We start from the raw sequence: 25,173 nt of genomic DNA, 5'->3' as shown, positions 1-25,173 counted from the left end.
TAGTGTACACTTTGAACTTTTAGTTTAGTAGTGAGGACACATTGACAAATTAAATAAAAATGTGTTAATAACACTTTTATTATTCATGTTAACCACTGTGAACACCAAACAGTTTTCACTTTCGTTTAACAATTCTGTAATCTATTCATGTAGGGACGTGTGGGAAGGTAAACTGTATGTTTTAACACGGGACAGTGATTAAATCAATCAGCACCACTTCTGAGTTCTGACCAATCAAAACCCAGAATTGTAGTCACGTGACCAACCAAAACGCAGAACAATACTCACGTGACCAACCAAAATCCACAATCAGTGTCACTGCCACGTAACCAAACAAATATTGTTCACCACCAGCTCAGATATATTACCTAATTGTAAACACATGTTTTCAGATTACGAAGTAGAGATAAAAGACCCGAAGCGTAAGGACCGAAACACGACCATAGTCCAAGACAAACTTGACACCATTATGTCCAACTTACGACCCTTTACGGACTATAAAATTAAGATTATCGCCTGCAATATCAAGGTTTGATCTGCTGCTTTATTTTAGATTTCAGAGTCTGCGATTTTGTTATATAACTTGTGAAGATAATAAAAATAATAAAAATAATAACTGCCAAATCTTATATTGCTTCTCCCGATGGCGAAGATGTGACTTATCAGTCGTAAAAAATTATTTTATGAAGTATTATCATATTAAATAAGGAAACATCCGTGTCGACAAATTATTGTACTATAAACAAACCCTGAAGAAAATTAAATTTTCGTTAATACCGTTAACATAATTATGTTTTCTTGGAAAACTGGTACTGTTACCTCTTCAATAGCTTCCTATCTGCATCAAATTAAAATTTGACTTTATTTATTTTGATTCACTTATTTTTTTTAAACTTTACGCAAAATGAGCTTGTTGTCGTTCTGGATCCACGAATTCACCGTGGGAACTGTAATGAAATTCTTATCAGTATTTAACAAGTTTTATCTTCAGGGATGCGCAAAAGCACAAAATGCAACATCGTTCAAGCAGTTCAAAACTGAGGAAGAATTACCAGGTAAATGACAGTTGATTGATTGGGTAGTTCATTAGAAGAAAACTTGGCACTAATAAAGCTTGGCACTAACGCTTTTAAACATTTTATTTACAATAATCATAGAAAAATGTAAAAGCGTAAAAAAATCACAAACATTATGTATTAAAATGGTGAGTGGGGAGCACCCCTGGCAACTCCATAACGGTTTGAAATAAGGTTTCTTATTAAAATTCAAATTTAGATATGTTTTGAAAGAAAATTTAGATAGGATTAGGATTTAAAAGTTCTCGTAGTCAGGGTTATTAAATATAAACCACTTTATTTTCAATTCAGTCAGTAATAGGAACCTCATCAATGCCTGAAATTCTATATTAATAAAATTTTCATTGTCTGCGGATTTTTGCTTCCTCCAGCAGATCATCAAGTTTGCAGATGCCCAATCATTCATTGCGAGTTGCGACTAAATTCCCAGTAAACAGACAAAAATTCAAGGAAAGTTCACCTCGACCTATTTTTGGTACTAACTGACTGCAAGGACTGTAATATTATGGCATTTTTTAATCCGTTTTTCGGCGAATTGCCGTCTTATCGTGATCCGTGGAAAATTAAGCGCTGATTTCCCCGAATTCCCTGATCTTCGATGCGTAAACATCCCGGCCCCCGGGGGATCATAAGGACAGAATCGTACGTGACGGTGGGGGGCTGGGTCATATTTTCTTCCAAAACACAGTTAGTACTTTTGTACTAAGTGGTGGGTCTGCTGCTCATTTCCCAGAAAAACAGTTAGTATGTATGGTACTAAGGGCCAGGGGGGTGTCCAAACCAAAAAAAAACCATTTTACCTCTAATTTCAGTTTTGGGAATGGGTTTTGGGGTTTTTTTTGGGTTTTTTAAATTTTTTTCCCTTCTTTGTAACTTTTTGTCTAATTCGACTACATTGAAAACAAAACCCCTACTAAATAATGGGTATTATTGCCCCCCCCCCCCCCCCCCACCCCCGAACATCCCACATACAAAAAATTTCCTCGCAGTTCAATGTTTCCCCTAAAATTTTTCTAATTTTCTAATGCCCTAAAAAAAGGAAAAAGGTCGACTGGGTCTTCTGAACATTTCCTTTTTGGCATTAAATTGTCTTCAAAATTGTCTTCGCAGATTATCTTCCGTTTTTCTAGATTTGGGGTAACGCTGGTCCGTTTAAGGTCAAGATTTGGTCGTGAACAAGGAAATCAGAATTCAGAAATAGGATTTGTTTATTGTTTAAGGATTATTTTAAATATCTCCACAGCATTGACTGGCTTGAATTGCGGGTTAACAGCAAGTAACAGCAAGTAACACCAACATCTGATTGACCTACCATTACCAAGCTCACTACCCCAGGAAGAGTAGTGTTTGCGAAGGAGCCCCGACCCAAGCCATTCTCCGTGTTCGTGGTGATGAAGTACCCCAGCATCCTCCCCGGGGTCCTGGAGACAGAGGTGGTGAGGTATGAGGAGGAACACTACAAGAAGATACGGGATGAACTCAAAGCTAAAGAGTGAGTTACTTTTAGTTAGTTTAAGTTACTTTTAGTAACTTTTGCTGTTGGTCCCAGTTTGCTGGTCATATTCTCCGAGAATCGAGAGTCACTGAACAAGTCAATTATGTGATCACCAACTGTCCTCACTTTCCTCACGTCCAACAATGGCGTTTCTCTTGTTGCTAATATAATTACTATGATAATTAATAATCACTTAAATCCCCTAACAACTAGGAATAAGCGGGGTAAGAACGATATCATAGTGCAGAACATTCTGTTAGTTGGTAACGAGACTGCGTCAAGTAATGACTCCACGGTCCCGCTGAGGTTTGTATCCTTGTTAGCTTCCCGGTGGAGGTGTCATTTGGGTGCGGTGTGTGCGGTGTCGCATAGTTTGCGGAAATTTACCGCATCTTTATGGTGCTTCTGCTTATTGACTCCCTAGTTTGGACGCAGTTTTGCGTTCAGCGTTTTGTTTTTTAATGAAATGGGATCAAGATGTGCTTCACACTTTCTTAACACTTGTATTTGCGCTTTTCTACTTCTCTCTGCTTTACATCTTCGCTTTCTGTTTTCATCTTAGCAGCTCCATATTCTTTAGAAACTGAAATTTATTATATTATTTTCATGCTCACATTTTGTATCAGGACTTAAAAGTAAAATGGCCTTTGACGACCAGCCTTGAAGTCCAGTCCTTCCTGCTTAATTCTTATATTTCCGTCGCTTTTCAACACATTGTTTTCAATTAAAATCCAGGATGCAATCAGTTCTTACCGTATTTCATATAATATAGTGTAACGGGGCTCCATACTTATTTAGCATTTCAGTAACTTTTCAACACTATTATTTAAAATATCCTGTATTTTCCAAAGAAAAACACTACGCATCCCTGGTACTAAACACAATGACATAATTGAAATAAGGAAGCTGTTTTGGTTTCTGAAATTAAAATCTCAAATCCCAAAACATGTTCAAGCCTTACATTTGATTTGCGGTTTCTCAAAGGAATTATTCAAAACAATCTCTACTTGTTCTATCTCTTTGTGCTAAACGCTGGTCTTTGGAGGCTGTATTTTTTTTCTTTAGAGTCTGCAGCTGTTACTGTTTTGGTGCTTAACCAAATACTTTGGGAGATTTCAAAGTTTATTGTGACTTCTTCTGGTTAAAAGTTAAGGTGTTGTCGGCTCACTCTATCTTAGGATCTAATATTTTGATATAGAGTGGGCAACAACAGTCAGGAGTAAAGGCGACTGTAGCCAGGTACTTATTATCACAGGCCAGCATCATGAGTACACATTAACTAGCAACTTTGCTAGCTCGAGATGCTTAAAGTATTGTTTTCGAGTGCGAGTGGGTACTTTTTCATGTTTCTCTGAAATATCTTGAGTATCTTCGTTATGTTAGAAATATGTACCAACATTCCGTGCATTCACATCATGTTTACTTACGTCGATTAGTAAACACATGTTTACATAAAACGGGCTGTATTTACTAAGCTTTGGTGTCGAAGTGTTACCACGCCTCTTCATCATCATTATATTATAATATATTATATTATAATATATTATTATATAATATATTATATTATAATATATTATACTAATAAGATCAGTGTGTTGAGGTCAGCTACTTATTAGCCATGTGGTAAACTTTTGCCTGAGTAGGTGTAACTAGCTGCAGAATTAATAAATACCTTACAAGTTACCAAAATTTAGGTCACCATCATTATTTTCCCCAAATTATTTTTTACGTATTTTCCTTAATTATGACTTTATCGATTTACTCTCAACTTATTAATATAGTAAGTTATGAATATGGTTCATCAAACAATTAATGAACACTAGTATTCGATCATAAATTGCTTTTTAAAATGATTTTGGACACGTTCCATTAAAAATAAGCAAGCTCTGTCACTACTATATTGGCCACGGCGGTGAAATTTCGGGAGTAGTGAAAGATAACAAACACTGTCGCTCTCCTATACCCTCTGGAGGATTATAATTTAAGTTGAGGCTAACTTTCAAAGGCTCCGGAGAAATTGTTAACAACAAGGCTGTTAAATCCGCCAAATTTTCGTCAAAACATACGGCGCATATTTAGAGCTCTCAAAAAATGCTACTTCAAATTTTAATTTTTAGGGCTGTTAAATTCGCCACGAAATGCACGGAAAATTCGGTAAAAATGCGGCTGTGAGAACGTTCAGCATTATCAAGTCTCATATCTATCTCTCAAGCCGCAACTTCGCAGTAATTTCATAATTTCCCTGCCACGTGTTGTCCTGTTTCTGTGATTTCCTGTTCCCGTATTTACTATTTTATGCGAATTTAATTCGAATAGTACCTTTTGTGAGAATTTCACAGCATTGGTTTACAAGATGAAACAGCTGATCAGAGAAGATCTTTGTATCTAATTTTCTCAAATATTAGGTTTAATTTTGTAAAATAAGGAGATGAAAAAATCCCAGAGTACCATGATTTAATTTGGGGTACGAAATGTGGCGGTTTTCGGAAAAAATTCCCATATTTTCGCTCCCAAATCATTTAGGTCACCGGAATTATGTCGAACATAAATATGTCTCGTAAGGTAATTATTATTCGTACACGTACAGCCAGGATCGAGCCATAGAAATTATGTTAAATATTATGTTATAAATATGATGTGTAATGAATTATATATAATATAATTATATAGAAAATAAATAACACGCTTCGACGTTAAAGGCGTGCCCGAGAAATATAATGGATATGTTTAAGCCATTCAAGCGTGGCCAATGACTATTTAATGATATTATGATAGTTATTATATTATGTTATTACGTAATGTTATATTAGCGTTAAATGTAAAATCGTTTGTAAATATTCATTATTTATCAAGCTTATCATAGAATAATGTACATGTAAGATCGATCCTTAGGATTTTAAGCAACAACTACTCAACTATTCAACGTTATTATATAGTACTTATACTCTTGGCAATACAATTTCCAATTTGCTCAGACTATACTATTACTAGTTATTTGAGAGTTTAAACATATCATTGATTATTCGTTAAATCGCGAAAAGAATATTTACTTATAATAATAATAATAATAAAATTTGGTAGCTTAAACACAAACTCTAAGCCCAGTGGATAAACCACAAAACTTATGCTCTATTGTGTGAAACAAAGATACTAGATCAAGATAACTATCAAGGAGTGTATGCATAGGACATAAAAAGTTTTGGAACGAAGATGACATGCTTGTGAAGCGAGCTAACAGTCTAATTGCTAATAAGTTCAAAAAGATCATGACATTAGGTTGCATCCTAAACAGTTTAAGCAAATAACATAAAGTTATTATATTGTCAATTAATCGCTGATGCCATAACTTTTCTTAAACAGGTGAGTTTTTAATAATGTTTTGAACAGATCAACATTGGAACAAGTCTTAATTTCAATTGGTAGTTGGTTCCAGATTTTCGGAGCAACAGTCTGAAACGCTCTTGGGTGTGATCTTGTAGATCCGACGGGTAGGTGTAAGGAGGAAGTTCTTCTGCTACTTGAACTAACAAATGTTACTAGATCACACAGATATGCAGGAGCAACACCATTGACTGCTTTGAAAATCAGTAAGCATAACTTAAACTCAATCCTCTCCTTCACCTTGAGCCAATGAAGGGATTTGAGCTTCTCCTCGACTGAGTCTCTCTTCTTTAATCCAAAAACCAGACGGCATGCTCGGTTCTGAATGTTCTGCAGCTGCGTAATTGAGGCTTGACTACAACCATAGTAAAGTGCATTGCAGTAGTCAAGCGATGCGATTACAATTGCTTGAGTCAGTGTTCCCATCTGTTTGGTTGTGAGGAATGTTTTCATCTTAGCAAGGTCTCTTAGTTTCAGAAAACACGATGTTTTAAGTTGCTTGATTTGCTCACCAAAGTTTAGTTGAGAGTCGAGACGAAATCCGAGGTTCTTTGCAACAGGTGACAGCCTGACACACGTCTCAGAGTTAACAAACACGCCCCCTATGGACAGCTGCTGGAGAACAAGCGGTGTCCCAAAGACAAGAATCTCGGTTTTTCCTGCATTGAGCTGTAGATAATGTTTTTTCATCCAGTCATTAATTTCTTGGAAACATTTGGGAACATCGTTGATAAGGACGGTGGGCTCCTCGTTTGGCTTGAAACTTTTATACAGCTGATGATCGTCGGCGTAACCCTGGATGGAGAAGTTCAAATCATGTGCTGCTGAGTACAAAGAGCGAATGTAGATGTTGAACAGGACCGGACCCAGCACAGAGCCCTGTGGGACTCCAAACTTAATCACTATCTCATAAGATTCCTCATTTCCAACTTTAATCGTTTGACATCTACCTGTGAGGAAGCTGCTGAACCATTTCCAAGCTGTCCCTGTTATTCCCAACTCATTTCTGAGGATGTTCAGTAGTTTGCAGTGGTCAACTGTATCAAAAGCTGCGCTGAGATCTAGGAGAAGAACAACAGTTGCCTTGCTTTCTGTAGATGCAATGAGTAGATCGTTAACAACTCTCACAAGCAGAGTCTCGGTGCTGTGTTTTGATTTGTATCCAGACTGCTGTGGGATGTTCAGGTTGTTGTTTTCTAGATGTTCATTTAGACGCCTGAGCACTACTCTTTCTATCAGCTTGCCCACAAAACTAAGGTTAGATATTGGTCTGTAATTCTTGAGATTATCACTATCTAATCCCTGGCCCTTGATCAGGGGTGTGATATGAGCTAGTTTAGCGCCATCAATACTGCCAGAAGATAATGAAGCATTTACTATGTCAACTAAGACGGGTAGTAGAACCTCAAGGTTTTCTTTAAAGATGTTTGCAGGTAGAGGGTCAATTGAAGAAGACTTGATCTCAGATGCCTTGATTATCTCCTCTAGTTCTTCTAGAGTAGTTGGAGAGAACTCAGCTAGTTTTTCTCCGCAGTAAGAGGGCGTTTGATCGTCAGACTCCACATGATCAAAGTTATTTCGTATTGCCTTTATTTTCTCCTGAAAATATACGTTAAAGTTTTCGACTGTGTCCTTGAGAGACTCCGACGAAGGCAATACAATGCTTTTATCCCGATCAAGAAAGGTGTCCACAAATCTAAAAAGACTCTTAGAAGAATAGGAATGCTTTATGAATTCGACTTTGAAAAACTCATGTTTCTTCCTGTCTGAGAGTTCTGTGCACTGCTCTCTGATTGATTCATAGTGTTTCTTGTCAGTTAAAGATCCGGAGATTTTCCACTTTGTCTCAGCTTTTCTTCTTTGGCTTCTAAGTGCTTTATATTCACCATCGAACCAAGGGGCAGACTTACGTTCTTTGATTTCTTTTGTGAGGAGAGGAGCATGGTTATTCAGCACAGTTAGGCACTTAGAGTTGTATAGGCTGATGCGGCTTTCAAATGACGGCATTTCAGCTTGTGATAGACCCTCAGGATCCATTACAGTAACCAATTCCTCAGCAAGATTATCCGCAAAACAATTTTTGTCAATTTCTTTGACATTTCTGAATGTGATAACTTTTTTCTTGTTGAGATTGCTTGCAACTGTTTTTGTGAGGCTAAAAGTAACCGGGAAATGGTCACAGTTTGGGAACATTTCCGAGGTGTGCGAGTCTACTGTGACACTCTTTGGATTGACTATCTGATGGGAGGAGATTACAACATCCAGAATATGTCCTTTGTTGTGAGTTGGATCTCTCACGTATTGATGCAGTCCATAGCTGGCCAATACTTCAGTCAGTTTGGCCGTGTTTCTTGATTTATGATCATCCAAATGAATATTAAGATCACCACAGATTAAAAACTTCTTGTATTTCATGAATATGTTCCCAATAAACTCATCCAAATCTTCAAAAAATACATCAGTCAATGACCCTGGTCGGTAAATACAAGCACAGAGGACAGTATCACCCGATGAGTCTCGAAATTTGCCTAAAACTGCTTCAAACGTATCTCCACACTTATCAAACACAGGAGTAAGGTTCAAATCACTTGAATTGTAAATAATTCCAACTCCTCCGCCTCTGCATTTAGCGGAGTCTTTCCTGATGTAGTGAATCAAGTTATAGCCGTAAGACTTGATGGTAGCAGTAACATCATTCTTCATGCTGGTGAGCCAAGTCTCAGTGACAAAAAGGACAGAGATTCCTTGGTCGATTATAGATTCCATGATTGGTTGAATCTTATTATTGAGAGATCTCACATTCCAGCAACAGCCAAGAATCTCCGCCGGAGAGGATTTCAGACCACTGCTTACAAGTTTTTTGAACTGTAGTAATTGATAGTTTTGCGGAGATGCTGCTGTTCAGCAACATAAGCTGGACATGTCCTATCAAATGCCGTGTGTGTGTTTCTTTCATCCCGATACTTGCCCTTAGAGCAGTTAATGCAGCATGAAATATGACTATTAGTTTTCTTTTCTGGACAATCTTCTGACGTATGATTCTTGGAACAATAACCACAAATAGCTTTTTCTGATTCACACTCCGACCTGTAGTGTCCAAAACCTTGGCAGTTGTTGCATCGTTTTACATGAAATTGATCATAAACTTTGCAACTAAACGAACTGATGTATAGCCGATCTCCCTGTTGTTCTATGATTTTCCTGATATTGTTACTAACTCGTATAGTAGCTTGATGCTTATCTGTTTAAATCAATTAATTAATTGATGTGATAATTTAATAATTAACTTAACAACCTATTAATTTAACAATTTACTTAATAACAACCTCTCTAGGTACTACAATAATATAGAAATTGAAAATGAAAGTTATTTGTCGACCGAGGCACCTGGGTACTACATATCTTCTACCGAAATGTCGAACGAGAACCGGCTTTGGTCGGGGTAATTAATTAAAAACAAAGCATGGGGCAGTGGGGCACAGCATGTGTAACATTAATATTTATTCATATAAGTAAATAAAATAAATTGCATATGTTGCACATTCGTGTTACTGAAAATGTATAAGGACACGTTCATTTGAGTTTGAGGATTTTGGTAAATATAAGTGACCCTATTAAAAGGCACAGTGTAGTTGACTTTGTCACACTATGAAATTACACAAACCCTTGATGGTTAGGATAATCGTCTCATCCTCTAGGCTAACTTTGTCACTTAACGATATCTTAATCAGCTGATAAGATATCGCTTAAATACGGCCGGCACGGAAATGGTTACATTGTCACACTATAAACATGTGACGGAGTAAATATGGACCCCTTACTGCCGTTTTTGACCAAATTTTTGAGTGTCCAGTTGATTGGATGGGTACATATGACCATTACCTACATATTTGACGAGTTTTTTCGTTAGATGGTGCACTCAGGTTTACTCTGTCACACATTTAAGAAAACATGTGAAGAATGTTTAGGGCACCCTGATAAGCAATGCTGAGTAGTGTAGGTTTATTTGATGGCCTGGAAGTGCTAGGAATTGTTATTATATCATATAGTCGTAAGGAATTAAAACACAGAAGGCACAAACAAGTTTACTTTGTCACATAATCTTGATGATATCTGAACATGTGTGAAATTGAACAAATAATGATATACCAGCTTAAACCCCTTATATTACGTACTATGGATCAAACAACACTGCTAGTACCACGCACCAGTCACATAAATCATTATCGGGTGGTAATATGTTAATAGTGTCACAATTAAACTACCGCAACATGGTCAAAAATAGGGTAATTTCGTCACAAAAAATTATTATAACTCTGTTAGCTCCTTGCTGGCAAAATAACTAGTTCATTGATGATAAAGTTACATAGTATTCTAATAGAGGTATAGCTCTTCAAAATAGGGGCAAGACATGTTTACTTTGTCACATCAGTTATTATACGAGTTAGGTAATCGTCATCAGATTAACAGATCTTTTTCGTAGTTTGGATCGATTAATATAGGCAATAAAGCATCATATGCCAATTTTAACACACTATCTTGATATTGTTGGGGCAGGGAAAGTTAATTTTGTCACATTTTCAGCGTTTTTGACAAATTAATCTAAAATTGTTAAACTTGAGCTCTGATGTTCTGGACAATATTCGACCAATCGTTTCTGAAAGAATGCTGAATTCTTATAGAGTTATAGATCTTCAAAATAGAGGCAAGACATGTTTACTTTGTCACATCAGTTATTATAAGAGTTATTATAAGAGACTATTTCATTCTATAATCATTGTTTTTAACCTATTTACGATTTCGTATCATTTTTTGTGACAATGTAAACATCAACTGATCTTAACTTGCATCAACTACATTGTCATCATGTAAAGTTTTCCCGCCTTTCAAACCAAAATCGGATATAAATAATTCGCCCAAAATTTAAAATTCCATATATTGTGACAGAATTAACCTCATTTCCCAATAACCAAGTGCCTGTATTAGCTAACTATTCGAAACAACATATGTTAGGGCTATGATTGGTAGATCAACCATCAAATAATGAGTTAAAAGGTTTTTGAGGACACCTCACAGTAGAATAGAGGTTTGGTATTCTGAGTGTGACAAAGTTACCCAAATATTGCCTTGTAACCGTTTGATCCGTGCCCTTTAACCAATGTTGTATCATAATTGTTAGATTGACCTAATCTACTATATTTTAGGCCAAGTAATTATAATTAGACAACTGCAGTTAACTAAGTCACACAAAATGTGACATTTGAACCATTATAGTGCCTAACAACAATAGATTTTCTTTCTGAGCAGTGCATATGGGAGTATGGGTTACGTGGCTAATGTTCAGAACTTCTGAACGTGCTAAGTTAATAGATGTCAAAATTAAGCCACTATCGTTGAAAACGCTATCATTTTTGTTTACCAATATCCTCAAACTCAAATGAACGTGTCCATAAACGTTTGCCAGTAACGTGGATTCGTAACTTTCTGAATTATGATGATGCATTTGACAATCTGAAAAAAAAAGTATTACAGGCAATGATTGTATATTAATATACGTCATGTATTATAAATTATACAATTTTAAAAAGCTGTTTAAATTATGTTGAACATGCCGAATATGTGCACGTGTAACTGAAACTAACTTATTTGCGTTAATAAACCCATAAATAATTTAAAACTAACTAACTAAACACTTTAACTAATGACTGAACCTGCTGAATAGTTAATATACTACAGTATTACCAATTACATTAATGACGGAACAAAAGCCCACCCAGAACTTTGAGGCCTTTAAAACCCTAATCAATAACCCCAGTAATCCGACCTCACCCATACCAAATCCCTAACTAGTAACCATATCCTAAGAACTCACTTTTATTTTAGCCTTACCCAACATTTCTCCTTCCCTAACGGGCCATCGACCCTTAAGAATCAGAACCGAACAGTTTCTCTCGCACACCTCTAAGTTGTGATACTGCTTGGGTGGACTTTCGTCCTTGGGCACAATCCAAGCCCGATACAGCTCTGTGGAAACTGGAATGCCATGGTCCTGCTGTTCTTACAAGTTTCATTGGAATTCTGCGCTGCTGTGTCGGGTTTCACCAACAAACCATTTAATTCAATGGTATCAATACTGTACTATAATAACTATTTTATAATACTAAAACTAAACATCTGCACCCCGCACTGTAATCGGTTAGTTTGTAACGTTGAATGTCAATGTTAAAGTTGTCATAATATTATAATATTATTTATTATATCATGAAAATAGTTCGGATTGTGAAAAGATATGTGTCCGCAGTACACACATTGCCACGTGTACAAATCTATCTACCGAGTTAACTCTTTTACCTGTTGAATTTTTGCAGCATGGTCTACCTGACATGGATACTTATCTTAACAGGTGGGTATTTGTTGTAAGTAAGTTCTTAAATCTAGTTAAATTTATCGTGCAGCATGCCCCTGTAGAGTGTAACATTTGTTTTGTTGTAATTTTATTTATTACGAAATATTGAATAAACAGTGGTGGTCCAGAATAAATGCGAATATTCTTGTCGCGCCCAAGTAAAACTTGTGAGCATTGAGAGGGATTAACATAACTATACCCGGGTTTCATTGTTCTCGCTGGAGTTGATTAATAAACGGTTGGACTAGATTAATAAACGACCAATTAACAGACCGACATCACGAAGTAATGTCTCTTAAAGATTAATGTAAAGGTTACCTCAGCTCCTCAGGGTACCTTCAACCAAGATCCACCGGGTCTCCTCAATAATCGGTCCAGGGACCCCGTGATACCGTCCCTTGCCTTTGTGGTATGTAGACCCTGCATCACTTGCCGAATACCACCTTACACGTTAGGTTCCTTTAGATTCCACTCAGTAATATGTGAACGACCCCATACCACCTGACATGTTACGAAAATATTCATGGAATTAAAGTTGCCATTAAGTTGCCCTGATTAAGGAGGGGGAATTAGTTTAAATCCGTTAATAGAAAGTTAGTCGAGCATTTATCGGTATGTTGAGGCTTGAGGGACACTTCTGAGACTGTTTTAGTGGATTCGTCATAAGTACATGGTACAAGTACAGTTGTTATATGATAATTGCAATAGCTGGCAATTCTGAGTGACAACTTGAATAATATCAATTAGTCGTGTGTCCAGATGACAATGATAGAGGACATTATTGTAAAATGGGTAGCAACTGAGTAGAAACTGAGTGGTAACTGAGCTGTTAAAGTTCTTCAGTATCAGGATAGAACTGAGTTATTGCGGCCAGGCTCGTCAGTGTAAGAGTAACTTACTTGGGTTACTGCAACTTAAAGGGAGAGGTTGACTCAGAAGTCAGAGCCTTGACATTTGAGGGCAAATGGTTTTAATCTACTTTGCATGCAGCTGTTTTATTTATTTAACTATAACTCTATAATATTACAGTTTTTATTTATGTACTTTTATGAGGGTTAGGAGGAATGGATACTGCCTTCTTATAGTTTGAAACATTTTTCTGTTATTTACATTTAGGTCCCTGCTAAGTGCTAAAACTGATGGCACGGTAGATAATAAGTGTGTTCGTGGGGGAAAACACTTTTCTATCGGCATCATTTATAGCAGAAATGTAGCTGGGTGAATAGATATATTATACTTAAGGTAAGACTTTAGTTGGAGAGTATGACTTAATTACTGTATTACGTTATAATATAGTCTTACCTAGTCTTATCTAGTCTTATCTAGTCTTATCCAAAGTCTCCAGGTAAGACTAGATCCCTCTTCTGCTATTGCTGTGGAACGCTCCAGCTATTTTACTTGTATTGCATCCCAAACGTGGAATGAATCGCTTTTAGAAATATTGTATGATGTATGGCTGTTAACTTGTTATTAACTTATTTACTTATTCAGTTACATAAACTGATATCACTTGGAATGACTCGTATCTTGCACTGAATGGCTGTTTTGTTTATTTAACACTAAACTCCTTACTACGCGATTATTTCTAAAGTTGTTTGAAATTAGTCATATCACGCTGTACTAACAAAGCTGAGCTGCATTTATCTTGTTTATTTATCTTCAGTCACATTTTCACACATTTATACTAATCACTCTACTGTATCCATGCCAACTATCACACTTTTCTTATCTCACCTTACTCATAAAACATCGAGAAAACCCGTACATTGCTTAAAATTCAACATACCAACGTTCCTTTTCAGTATACTGGAACGCAAATTCTAGTGAGCTTGACGTTTCACGGCAAATTCACTGATTAGATTCGTGTTACTAATTCTAAATCCGAGGCCTTAGCTGCACAGACGATTAAAACGATCACATACAACAAGATCTGACATTTCCGCGGAAATGCCACGTAAAACGGAACGGCGAACATCAGACCATGGCTAATTTTGATATATCTTCAATTCCGAATATCGTTTTAATCAAAAGGCTTACACCCCTTCTAGATATTTTTTAAGCACGGAAGCCTTTCAATCACTGATTCACACCCCATCTTCATCTCAAACTAGACGCAAACTAAACCAAACTTGTACGCCCCCTAACTGCCTCCAATACACAAACTCACAAAACCCCTTAACTAAAAACCCCCTTAACTAAAAGCCCCCAACTAACATACCATCCCACCCAGACATCTGTTTGATGACGAGGAATTTGAAATAGTGGGACTAGACCCCTCAACCACTTATTGGATGAAGTTTAGATGGAAAACTGGAGCTGGGCCCGGCCCTTTTACCCCTTACATGAAGATTCGTATAGGAAGGTGAGTTTTAATTTTATCAAGACGACCAATTATGAATACATAGGGGGTGAGTGAGGATGATGTTTTTCAATATTTCCTGCAATCAGACAACGAATGAGTAACTTCCAATAAAAACTTAAATAAAACATTAATGATATTTTCTTTCATCATCAGTACCTAGTAAAGATATGATTAGTAATCTAATAAATACAATTCTATTCTCTAATTCCTAAAATTACGGTGCAGACTGCAGCAAACGATCGGGATAAGAATTTTGAAGCTTAGTCGAAAAAGTAAATGTGCTATAATTACTTTTGAGAAGAGCTCTAGAAATTTTTCACGGGATCACGGTCGATCTCTGGTGTTGTGCGAGGGTGTGTTTTGATGCTGATCAGAAGCATGTTGTATTTTACCTCCGAAGCTTTAAAACCGTGTCTCAACTTGGATGGACCGTTTGATGGAATGGAAAAAGGAGATGTAGTTGTGAGAATAGTGGTTTAGATTACATTTAAAGTCACATGTGGCCTTGATGACCAGCTTGTTGCTGCTATTTTAGAAATTCCTTTAAAAGGAAAGCCGCCGCTTTTGTAATTTCTTGAAGAACAAAAGCTCATTTCGGTAGAAGGAGTTCAGTTGTATTATAACTTAATTTAATGTGGGTTTAATAAGTACTTGGTCATGAGTACAATTGCAACATCCTCACTTAATATATCCGGCATTAACTACAGACAGACTATGATGTATACTGCATATTTGATTAATAAATCAATCATAAAGTTAGAGTTTGTAATATTAAGACCTATAAATAGGATCATGTAATAATTTATGTATCCCCTCCCCGCCGTATTCCGGCTAATTAAAGATTGTAGAGCTCTGCAAGAAGCTGATATACCCCGATTATCCTAAATATCCCTGGCTGGGATTCCCTCTGACACAGCCAGAGTCTGGCTGTGTAGAAAATAAAATCACGAACAGGCCGGAAGCTTATAAGATTTTCTGAATTAAACTATAGACTGAAAATTTAATTACGCGTAAAAATGTCTGTTGGAAATGCAATGGACATTATACCGGTCGGGCCAGAAAATGACGTTATGTGAACAGTTCTTTAGGACACTTATTAAATATCAGATTTTACGTTGTCGAAAAAGGAAAGACTCTTCACTCTTCAGCATGTTTAAATTTCAGACAATTGAGATTTTCCTCATGATAATATATTATTTTTTATATTTTTGATAATTGACTAAGGACACCTCTGATATATGCTAATTAACGATGCTAATTAATTAATTAACTATAGTAATTAACTACAGGTATATCAACTACAAGCAGATAGTAATAGGCTGCAGCATAGCTGCATTCTTTGCAATCCTCGCTGCTGGTTTCATCTTCTACGTTAACAGGTAAATCATAACTAGAATTATTACGTTAATTAAATCAACCTTAAATGTGTACTATTAATAATATAATTAATTTTAACTTATTCGTTAATATTGTTAATTTAATATTACTGTGTAGTGTGTACTATAATTAATTTTAACTTATTAAATCATCACTAGATTTGCACTTAAACCTTTAAACCAATCTTTAATCTGTAATATTAACTTAACCGCACTGTGTACTAATAATTTAATCTTACTTTGTATAATTAAGTTAAACTTATTAAATCATTACTTGAATTACACTTACACCAACCTTTACTTACATTTTAATCTTACGATTATTAATCTGTTTCAACCTGAATCGAGTTCCCATATTTCCTTGAACTTTGAAACATCGGCTACTAGAGGATACTTTTGCTCTTTAGCCACTGAAATTCCAGCCCTTTGTTATATGAGAGCGATATCTCATTCTGTGGAATAATCAATATTTCCGATACATTTTATTAGATATTATTTCTATATATTAGTCTGCAGAAACTGGGACTAAAGACTTTCCACCACATCTTAACAAAAGTGTTTCTAAAAATAGCCGCCATATTACATCACTATTTTATTTAAACTGCATAATATAAAAGTGCAGAATATAACTATTTCTAAATCATACACAAAATTCGCAGCTGCATAAACTTTGCGCAATATAATTTATATTGTGTGTGCAAGAATAAAAAAGTAGCAATAATATAAAAGAAAGACACGACATCATGAAGCATTACGTAGCTGATAGCATTATTTAAAATACAATATTGTGTTAATAGCAAATGATTAAGTGGTACAAGTTCTGAAGATATACTCATTACAGTTAATAGCCCCCCCCCCCCCCCCCCCCCCCCCCCCCAGACTCACTAACACAACCTTGATCAATCCTGGCGTGCAGGAACTTGAACTTCACAAATCTCAGTCCACTGACCCTTTAATAATACTGTAACAATACTATATAATAATACTGATTATCAAAACAACATTCTGTGGTCATTATATGCTTATCAAATTGCATTTAATTACAGTTCTTAAAGATCGATACAAAATTTCATGGAGATTTCGTTGAATTTCAAGAAAATCCACGAGGATGAAAGGGTTTTGTTCCCCTGTAAATAATGTAAATATATTATATCTGGTAGGTTGCCAATGTAATATTGTCAGTTGGATACCCGACCCTTCATTTCTTGACATTAAATGGTAGATGAATAATTAATATTAATGCAAATCTTACTATATATAAAGCGAGACGATATATGTATGTTTATATATTCGCACCATTTTACTGACACCACGGCATCAACTTTAACACGACTTTCCGCAAAACCCGTAAAAGATATATAACTTAAACTTTTTTGACTGATGAATAATTAATATTATTATTAATGCAAATGGTTAATAAATGATGAATTCTAGATAATAATAATAATAAAATTTGGTAGCTTAAACACAAACTTTAAGCCCAGTGGATAAACCACAAAACTTATTACTAGTTTATTTATCTTAATTATATGTTAAAACGCCAGTATACAAGTTCTGCTAATTTAAATAAGAACTGCTTACCCGAGCTTCTCCCAATCATCCATTACATCGTGAATGAATCACTAAGAGTCGGAAAGTTTCCATCTGCCCTAAAAGAAGCATCTATTAGGCCTGGACTCAAGAAACCTACCTTAGATGTTGATGAGCTGAAAAACTATCGACCGATTAGCAATCTAACTTATCTGTCCAAAATACTAGAAAAAGTAGTTCATTGCCAATTAAATGAATATGCTGATGTCAACAACCTGTTTTCCCCATATCAATCAGGCTATAGAAAATTCCATAGTTGTGAAACTGCGGTTACCAAAATACATAATGATATTCTAATGATGATTGACAGCAAATCGAATGTTGTGCTTCTACTCTTAGATCTATCAGCTGCTTTCGACACCATAAACCATAACCTCCTTCTTACGAAACTCAAGAATGCGTATGGTATTACAGAACTAGCACTCAGCTGGTTACAATGTTACCTTAATAATCGCACATTCAAGGTTAAAGTAAAAAAAGCCACATCTTCTGAAGGCTATCTGGATATTGGTGTACCTCAAGGATCCATTTTAGGACCACTACTGTTCATATTGTATACCAGAGATCTTGAAGAAATTGTCACAAAATATGGTTTCTCGATACATTTGTATGCAGATGACACACAGGTGTACTTTACTTTTGATGTTCACAGTTCTAATCCTGATTTAACAGCTGTGAAAAATTGCTTTCTGGAGATAAAGCAATGGATGACAGTTAACTTCCTAAAACTGAATGATGAAAAAACAGAGTTCATTGATATAGGTCCATATGTCAGCCCAATCCAGACAATGGATTTAGGAGACCTCTCAATCTGCCCTGTTAGCAAGGCCAAGAACCTGGGATTCCTTTTCGATCACCAAATGAATCTGGACTCTCAAATAAATGCTGTCTCCAAAGTATGTTATTTGAATCAAAGGGACTTAGCAAGAATCGGTTCGAAGCTTTCCCATGACCTAAAAGTTCAGTTAGTTCACTCCAATATCCTCTGTTTCATAGACTACTGCAACTCAGTCTATTATGGTATAACAGAAAAGAATCTCCATAAGCTACAAAAGATACAGAACAATGCTGCTAGATTTATCTTTGGTCTTTACGGAAAAAAGATACGTGAACCTATCATGCCTTACCTCAAAAAGCTCCACTTTCTGCCTGTTCGGTTCAGAATTAAGTTCAAAATATCACTTCTGGTCTTCAAGTGTCTTAATAACATAGCCCCTCAGTACTTACAAGGACACGTCAATCTAAGGGAAGTACGAAGACGAAGTTCCAGACTAGATGATGACTTTTATTTGTTGAAAGTTCCTCCTGCTCCTCATTTCAGACGAACAGATGCTGCATTTATGTTTTGTGGACCAAAAATTTGGAATGAACTACCCTACTCAGTGAGATCATTATCATCTGTAGAATGTTTTAAAAATGCCCTAAAGACGTTTTATTTCCAACTAGCTTTTGATAATATTTCTAATATTTGTCCATAATGTCTGAACTGATATGAAAGTGCATAATTTTGGTAACTTCATACAAATATTTGTTCATAAAATCTGAACTGTTTAAAAAGTCCATAATCTTGCTATTTCAACACTAAGTCTCGCTTGAATGACTTTAATGTACATCTTTGTTGGGTATATTTTAATGTCGAAGCGTGTAATAAATGTTAGAATTTATTTATTATTATTTATTATTTGTAGTATTATAGATCAAAATCAAACTTAAGTACAATTTAATTGTTAATTGTTGTATGGTCTCTGCTTAATTTTGTCTTAGCCTTATATTGACTAGTGAGTTATACTCTTGTTCATTTTTACACATTTGTTCACATCACTCACAGTCAGCCGCTCTGACATGGTTAACCACCTTCCTTGTGTTGTTGGTTAATCATATGAGCGGGATATAAATACCTCATTTCATTTCAATAGATTTTAAGTTTACCTATCATCTATTCAAACGAGTAAACGCTAAATTATTATAAACTCTAGTTAATATAATATATTACACTATAATTTTTATTACAGGAGGTGGCCAGGGCTGGCGAAGGTTGTATTCCAGAAAATAAGAGATTACATAAATCCATCCTACATGGCTCCAATAGATCCACTGGACGCTTTTCATATGCAAACGGTACGTACTAATTAATTACTAATTAATTACTAATTACGTATTACGTACTTCCCCCATAGTAATTGCTTATTCTGATAGCTTCGCTTGACGCCTATAATTTCATAACATAGGATCTGTGAAAATTCTTGAAACTTAAAAATTAACACGAACACACTTCATGAACTTGTGTGTATCTACCTCTTTATTCTGCACAGAATGTGTGTCGGCAATCTACAAACAAAGAATCAAGCCCATTGAATACTGATATAACTGTGTGTCCAATAAGCTTTTAAAGCCTTTAGCTACAATCTTTTGTAGCTTAGAGAAGACACGGGTCTCTGGTCAATAGAACCACACCCAATAAATTTGTTTTAAGGCAAATATAATTGTTTTGCTATACTCCTGTTTCATTAAGGGTGAAGAGTTTGGTTACACGAATAGAAATTAGGGAAATAATCTAGGAAATCATATTATAGGGCTTCAAAATCACTTGTCCGATGATGCCTATCTCACACACAAGGGTATTTGGGCACTAGGACCTGTTACACTGCGAGGAAATTGTTAGGCCACCAATTATGGTGAGGAAAAGTGATTGCGTAATATGTGAACGACCGCCCACAAGTTCTAGCCCGGGCTGGAAAGTCGCTGATCTCTCCACTGCAAGAAGAAATTTTGAATTACTGGTTACCATCAATCTGATTAAAATATTCCATGCCTTCCTTAAAAACTTTCCGCGACAATCTGTCGAAGTCAAATTGTGCCTTACTTACAAACTTTCCTAATTACCAATTACCATCATGAACTTAATCAGAATCACCTTAATAACACCAGAATGTGTGTGTGTGTGTGTGTCTGTCTGTCTGTCTGTCTGTCTGTCCGTGTGTAATTTCCGGTCGGTTATACAAAAAAAACGGTAAGAGTTACGGGACTGATTTTTTCGGTATAGTGTCGACAAAACTCTGATGAAGCCCATAGGAAATTTTTTTTAAAATCGGCCAATGGTAAGTGGTTTAATTGATGGTTTTGTACCACAAATGTTACATAAAATTGCGTGAGCAGAACGGCAAGAGTTACGGGGCTTGCTCTCTCTCTCTCATTACTGTGTAATATGTTATAGCTGCATTTAAGTAGCGTCATAATTGGATTAGCCTGGAAGATTCGCTGTAATGTTATACCTTAAGCTTATTAGGGGAGGGGGGACTGTTAGTGTTTGGGGTCTGTTTGGACTGCAGAGAGAGAGAGAGAGAGAGAGAGTTCATACGACAATGTTATGCGTGTTTTCAAATATAATATGCGGGTGTGGTGCGGAGTTAACAAGGGTTAATTTCTATAACGATTTAAATAAAAATAGAAAGCGGTTCAAGACGGGAGTGATGAGGTGTAATACTCGGTGTTCAGACCTTATGATCATGGAGTGTGGTGCCTCATGGCTAATAATGACTTAATTATCCACAAGAAATAACTGATTATGAGATTATTGTTTAAGAAACTATTGGGTCACCTAATGCGGGTTTTGACTCAGCGGGTAATTACTCCTACCCTTTTTAACTGCGGCAGTGAAATCCCGGCCGTAGGCCGGGTTACACTAGTCATGATATAATACACCATTGGTGCCTTAAAAGTTTTGCAATAGCTACAAGGGTCTGAAGGTTCGAATCGCATTACAAAGGCTGCGTCATTTTCCGGCGAGCCTGAGGCGCCACCTTGCTACTTCAGATGCGGCAACTGCAATTAACGGTCACGTTTGGTCCTCATTAAGTGCACTGACACACCTGTGTAGTGGGGTTGTTCGTTTAGGGCGACCTCAATATTGGGGGGTCACGTACAGTGTACACTCTGTGAGATGGACACGTTGTTGTATAGTCATTTTCTAGAAAAGTTGGCTAAGGTTCTACTTATTTAGTATTTTAGGATCTAGACTTAGAGAGTCAAATTTGTATTGCATCAACTCGGTAAAAATAATTTAAAATCCTCCTTAATTAATCGCATTGGTAAAGTTTCATCTATTAAAGTTAAAGACCATTCAAATAACGATGGTCGAACTCTTAATTAAGCGATTCATAACTAAATAAAGGTTTCTTTCGACCCTAAACTTCAGTAAAACTTAGTCATTAACCACTCATTAACCACTCATTTAATCAGCTACCATTTTCAGGAGGACGATCCCAATATTGTTTACGAGTTCGACATGACTCAAAACGACATCTGATCCAGCAGTAGCACAGTGATCACATCACTTTCTCTTTCTCTCCGCCTGATCCATCACGAGATCCCTCAACACTGCAACACACAATCTTACAGATCGAATCGATCAAATCTGTCCTATATCAAGATGTAAAAACAAAAATGGTTAAACGCGATGGTCATTAACAATTATGGTTCAGACAATCTTAGGCTGGTTCACGCCCACGACCCCAAGGCCGCCAGATAGACCTCCATTCATGTGAAAAAAATCTTGTATTATATTTACCATATGAAAAGAACTCAATTTTTAAACATAGGTTTAAGTTCTTTAATGTGAGATGAGTTTGCATGCAACATTATATTATATAGCTATAGAAGTAAATATCAAAATCAAGTCACGAAAAATCGTGGACCAAATTTATCAGCTCAGTTATTTCGATGCAATATGGCTGCTCATCATATGTGTACATTTGTGATTGTTTCCGTTTGAATGTAATGTTACGCGTTATGATTTCAGCTGTTAGGGATTACAATAAAAAGGTTTATGAGGCCTTGTAAGGGACTTTAATGGAACCATAAGGTGAAGTCAGCGGTCAATACAGAGTCAGGTTTATTTGATCAAACTTTTCAAAATTATCTGACTTTGTCCTTTGAGTTAACATTTCTAGACATGTCAAACGATTTCTTAGTTTAAAGTTAAATGATTTCTTGTTGGCTCCACCTTTATGGCTAGAATACTAGTTAAATTATTTTCATTTTTCTTTAGATCTTTAGATCACACCTCTGGAATTTAAAGGAATAATTCCATTTTAACGCGATTACTATGTTTTCTTTTTCCTTTTAACCTAACAAACCCCTACATTTCAGCTTTTTAGGCATATTTGTGATAATTTGACATATTTTTAATGGAGCGAGGGATATAGAAACTAACAAGACAAATATAAACGTACGCGTATGAGATTCTTGTGAATGGAAACTGAATTGCAAAACCAGTCCTGGGTTAATTTGAGAGGAAATCTCACCCTTTCAATCTCCTTGCTTACATTTATTTGAAGCACATCTTTAGATTGGTACATGAATATTTGGGAGAATTCAGATTGGTAACAGCATTCTAAACAGTTTGAGTTTCTAAGAGATGAAAGAAATATATATTCAACGAAATCAGCCGATTTTCACAAAATTTTGATAATTTTAGACCCTAAAATCAATGAACTGTTGTCAGTTCTTTGGGTTTTTTAATTGGTTTAGATGTAAATTATTTTAAACAGAATATATTTCCGTTATTTTTTCAGTTTAGATGTTAGTACTCAAACTCATGATACAGGTTTTCAAATCAACCCTAATCGGAAACTACAAAAATCCGCAGAAATCTTTTTTTCCCAAATTTACACCTGAACATGTCCAATTTTGAAATTGTAAACCATTTTCTGTCTACCACTCGAGGTTAACGTCACCATGGTTGGTTCAATAAACTGATAAGTTTTGACACCCAAATTAGTCGATAACAAAATCATAATGTTCTTATGAGGCTTAGTCTATTTCTGCCTGGTGCAAAATTCAACTGTTATTAATTAAGACTAATTCTTATCTTATCTTTATCACCTTATCTCTAGAATTGTCGCGTCAAACAAGCAGATTGTTATTGGTTTCGTCTAGGTCAAGGGCAACCAAGCATCATAAACTGTTTGCTCCAAGCGCAGTGTTACATTTCTTCCTTTGATGGGTGATTACTTCATCTTTGAAAAGCGCAGCATAACATTTCTTCCTTTGATGAGTGATTACTTCATCTTTGAAAATTTTGAAAGCATAAACGGAAGATAATTTTAGGTTTATTGGCCACAAGTCGTCTAGTTCCGCCCAAAAATTTGAAGAAAATGTGAGTTTGAGCACTCGATATGATACATTACTGAAAATAATATTCCTCAACCTTAAACAAGCAAATAAATATTCGTTACCCCGATTCAGTGATGTATGTATATCTTCCGTTTTAATGTATAATGAATGATGATCAATGTCGAGGTTTAAATCTTTTACCATATTGATATCTGCTAAATCGCAATAATAGTTTACATAGTAAACTCTGCCTATCATATTATGACGATTGTAGACATTTTACAGATTTTATGTCTTTAGCCATGAAAACACGCTGATGAAGCTATTCATTTTTATTAATTTATTCTCTGGAGTTTAGTCAGTCCTGACTGTTTTGAAAACTAGTTACTTGCTCTCTGGTCCTTCCTTTAGCTATAGTTGAAATCTAGGAATTCGGCTTTCTTTGAGATAAGTCTTAGTATATCGGTGTTAATTGATTGTCTTTTATTTCACCTTAAATTACTTTTTAGTGGCGTAAATTTAATTATTTTCTGGTATATCAAAGTGCATATTCCTTGCGTGTCATTGAAGTGATATTAATTGAGCAATGTAACTGAAGACTGAATTTTGTATCTTTTCTATTTTCTCTGTACGACTCAAGCTTTTCATTTCTCTCTGTTAGCCCTCACCCCTGTCTGCTTCAAAGGAATGCGGAAACCTAAGTTCACCATTTGGAGGATACTTTTAACTTGTGCGGGCCAGTGCCAGTCGAATTTGATCGGAATGACGGGAATTTAACGGATAGGAATGAGTTTGATCGTGTACGGATTCAATCTTATTAATTTTTAGGTTTCGATAAGTTTACCTTTAAAGGTTGAAAACGCCACGATTGACGATGATTCACTGGAATAGTAGTTCGGAGAAACTAGTTTCCATAAATTGTGCCCTTTGTTACCAGTCACAGTTATGGGAGTATGTTTTGGAAGGCGCGAAAAAGTTCGCGCAATAGCTGTTGCGCGCGCAATTAAGTTAGTTTAATATATATAATAATTCTGATCTTTGTCGACGGGACAAAAACTAGCATACTTGATCAAAGGTTTGAGGTTAGAACGAGTTATGTATTCAGTATTCCCGCTCGAGATGTCAAATTTCTCCTTTCAAGAACAAAATCTTAGGAAAAATAACTGTCTCGTGCCAGATTCTGTTAAAAACTGTACCCATTTACTTGAAATTGAACTCCGGTGGCCGGTTAAATCCATTTGTTCATATTTATACTGACTTCACCATAAACTAAGAATAGCAATAACGCACATTATTTTAACCAAGACGTATCTCATTGAATTTTAAAGTTCTCACTCCTATGACCTATTGTGTAAAACTTATGTGAGCGTCAG

General features: G+C 35.9%; 2 protein-coding genes across 5 annotated transcripts in view; one reads left to right on the top strand and one right to left on the bottom strand.

The window, feature by feature from the left end:
- LOC134825002 (uncharacterized) overlaps positions 1–24,434 on the top strand; it is a 105,508-nt gene extending 81,074 nt beyond the window's left edge. For 3 of the 4 annotated variants that reach the window (XM_063837046.1, XM_063837047.1, XM_063837045.1), the window contains 9 exons: positions 393–529; positions 992–1,055; positions 2,412–2,568; positions 2,785–2,877; positions 9,287–9,394; positions 14,589–14,720; positions 16,010–16,099; positions 19,699–19,804; positions 21,939–22,785. In XM_063837046.1, the coding sequence (XP_063693116.1) occupies positions 393–529; positions 992–1,055; positions 2,412–2,568; positions 2,785–2,877; positions 9,287–9,394; positions 14,589–14,720; positions 16,010–16,099; positions 19,699–19,804; positions 21,939–21,992 (941 nt within the window). In that variant the 3' untranslated portion in view covers positions 21,993–22,785. Of the gene's footprint in view, positions 1–392; positions 530–991; positions 1,056–2,411; positions 2,569–2,784; positions 2,878–9,286; positions 9,395–14,588; positions 14,721–16,009; positions 16,100–19,698; positions 19,805–21,938 lie in introns of all 4 variants that reach the window. The other variant, XM_063837048.1, reaches the window with a different exon arrangement.
- Positions 1–25,173, bottom strand: part of LOC134825004 (carnitine O-palmitoyltransferase 2, mitochondrial-like) — a 98,075-nt gene that overhangs the window by 66,318 nt on the left and 6,584 nt on the right. The window lies entirely within an intron of this gene.

This window comes from Bolinopsis microptera, chromosome 13 (genome assembly GCF_026151205.1).
Source record: "Bolinopsis microptera isolate Bmic1 chromosome 13, MBARI_Bmic_1.0, whole genome shotgun sequence".
In the NCBI taxonomy this organism is placed as follows: Eukaryota; Metazoa; Ctenophora; class Tentaculata; order Lobata; family Bolinopsidae; genus Bolinopsis; species Bolinopsis microptera.
This window is presented reverse-complemented; position numbering and strand designations above follow the sequence as displayed.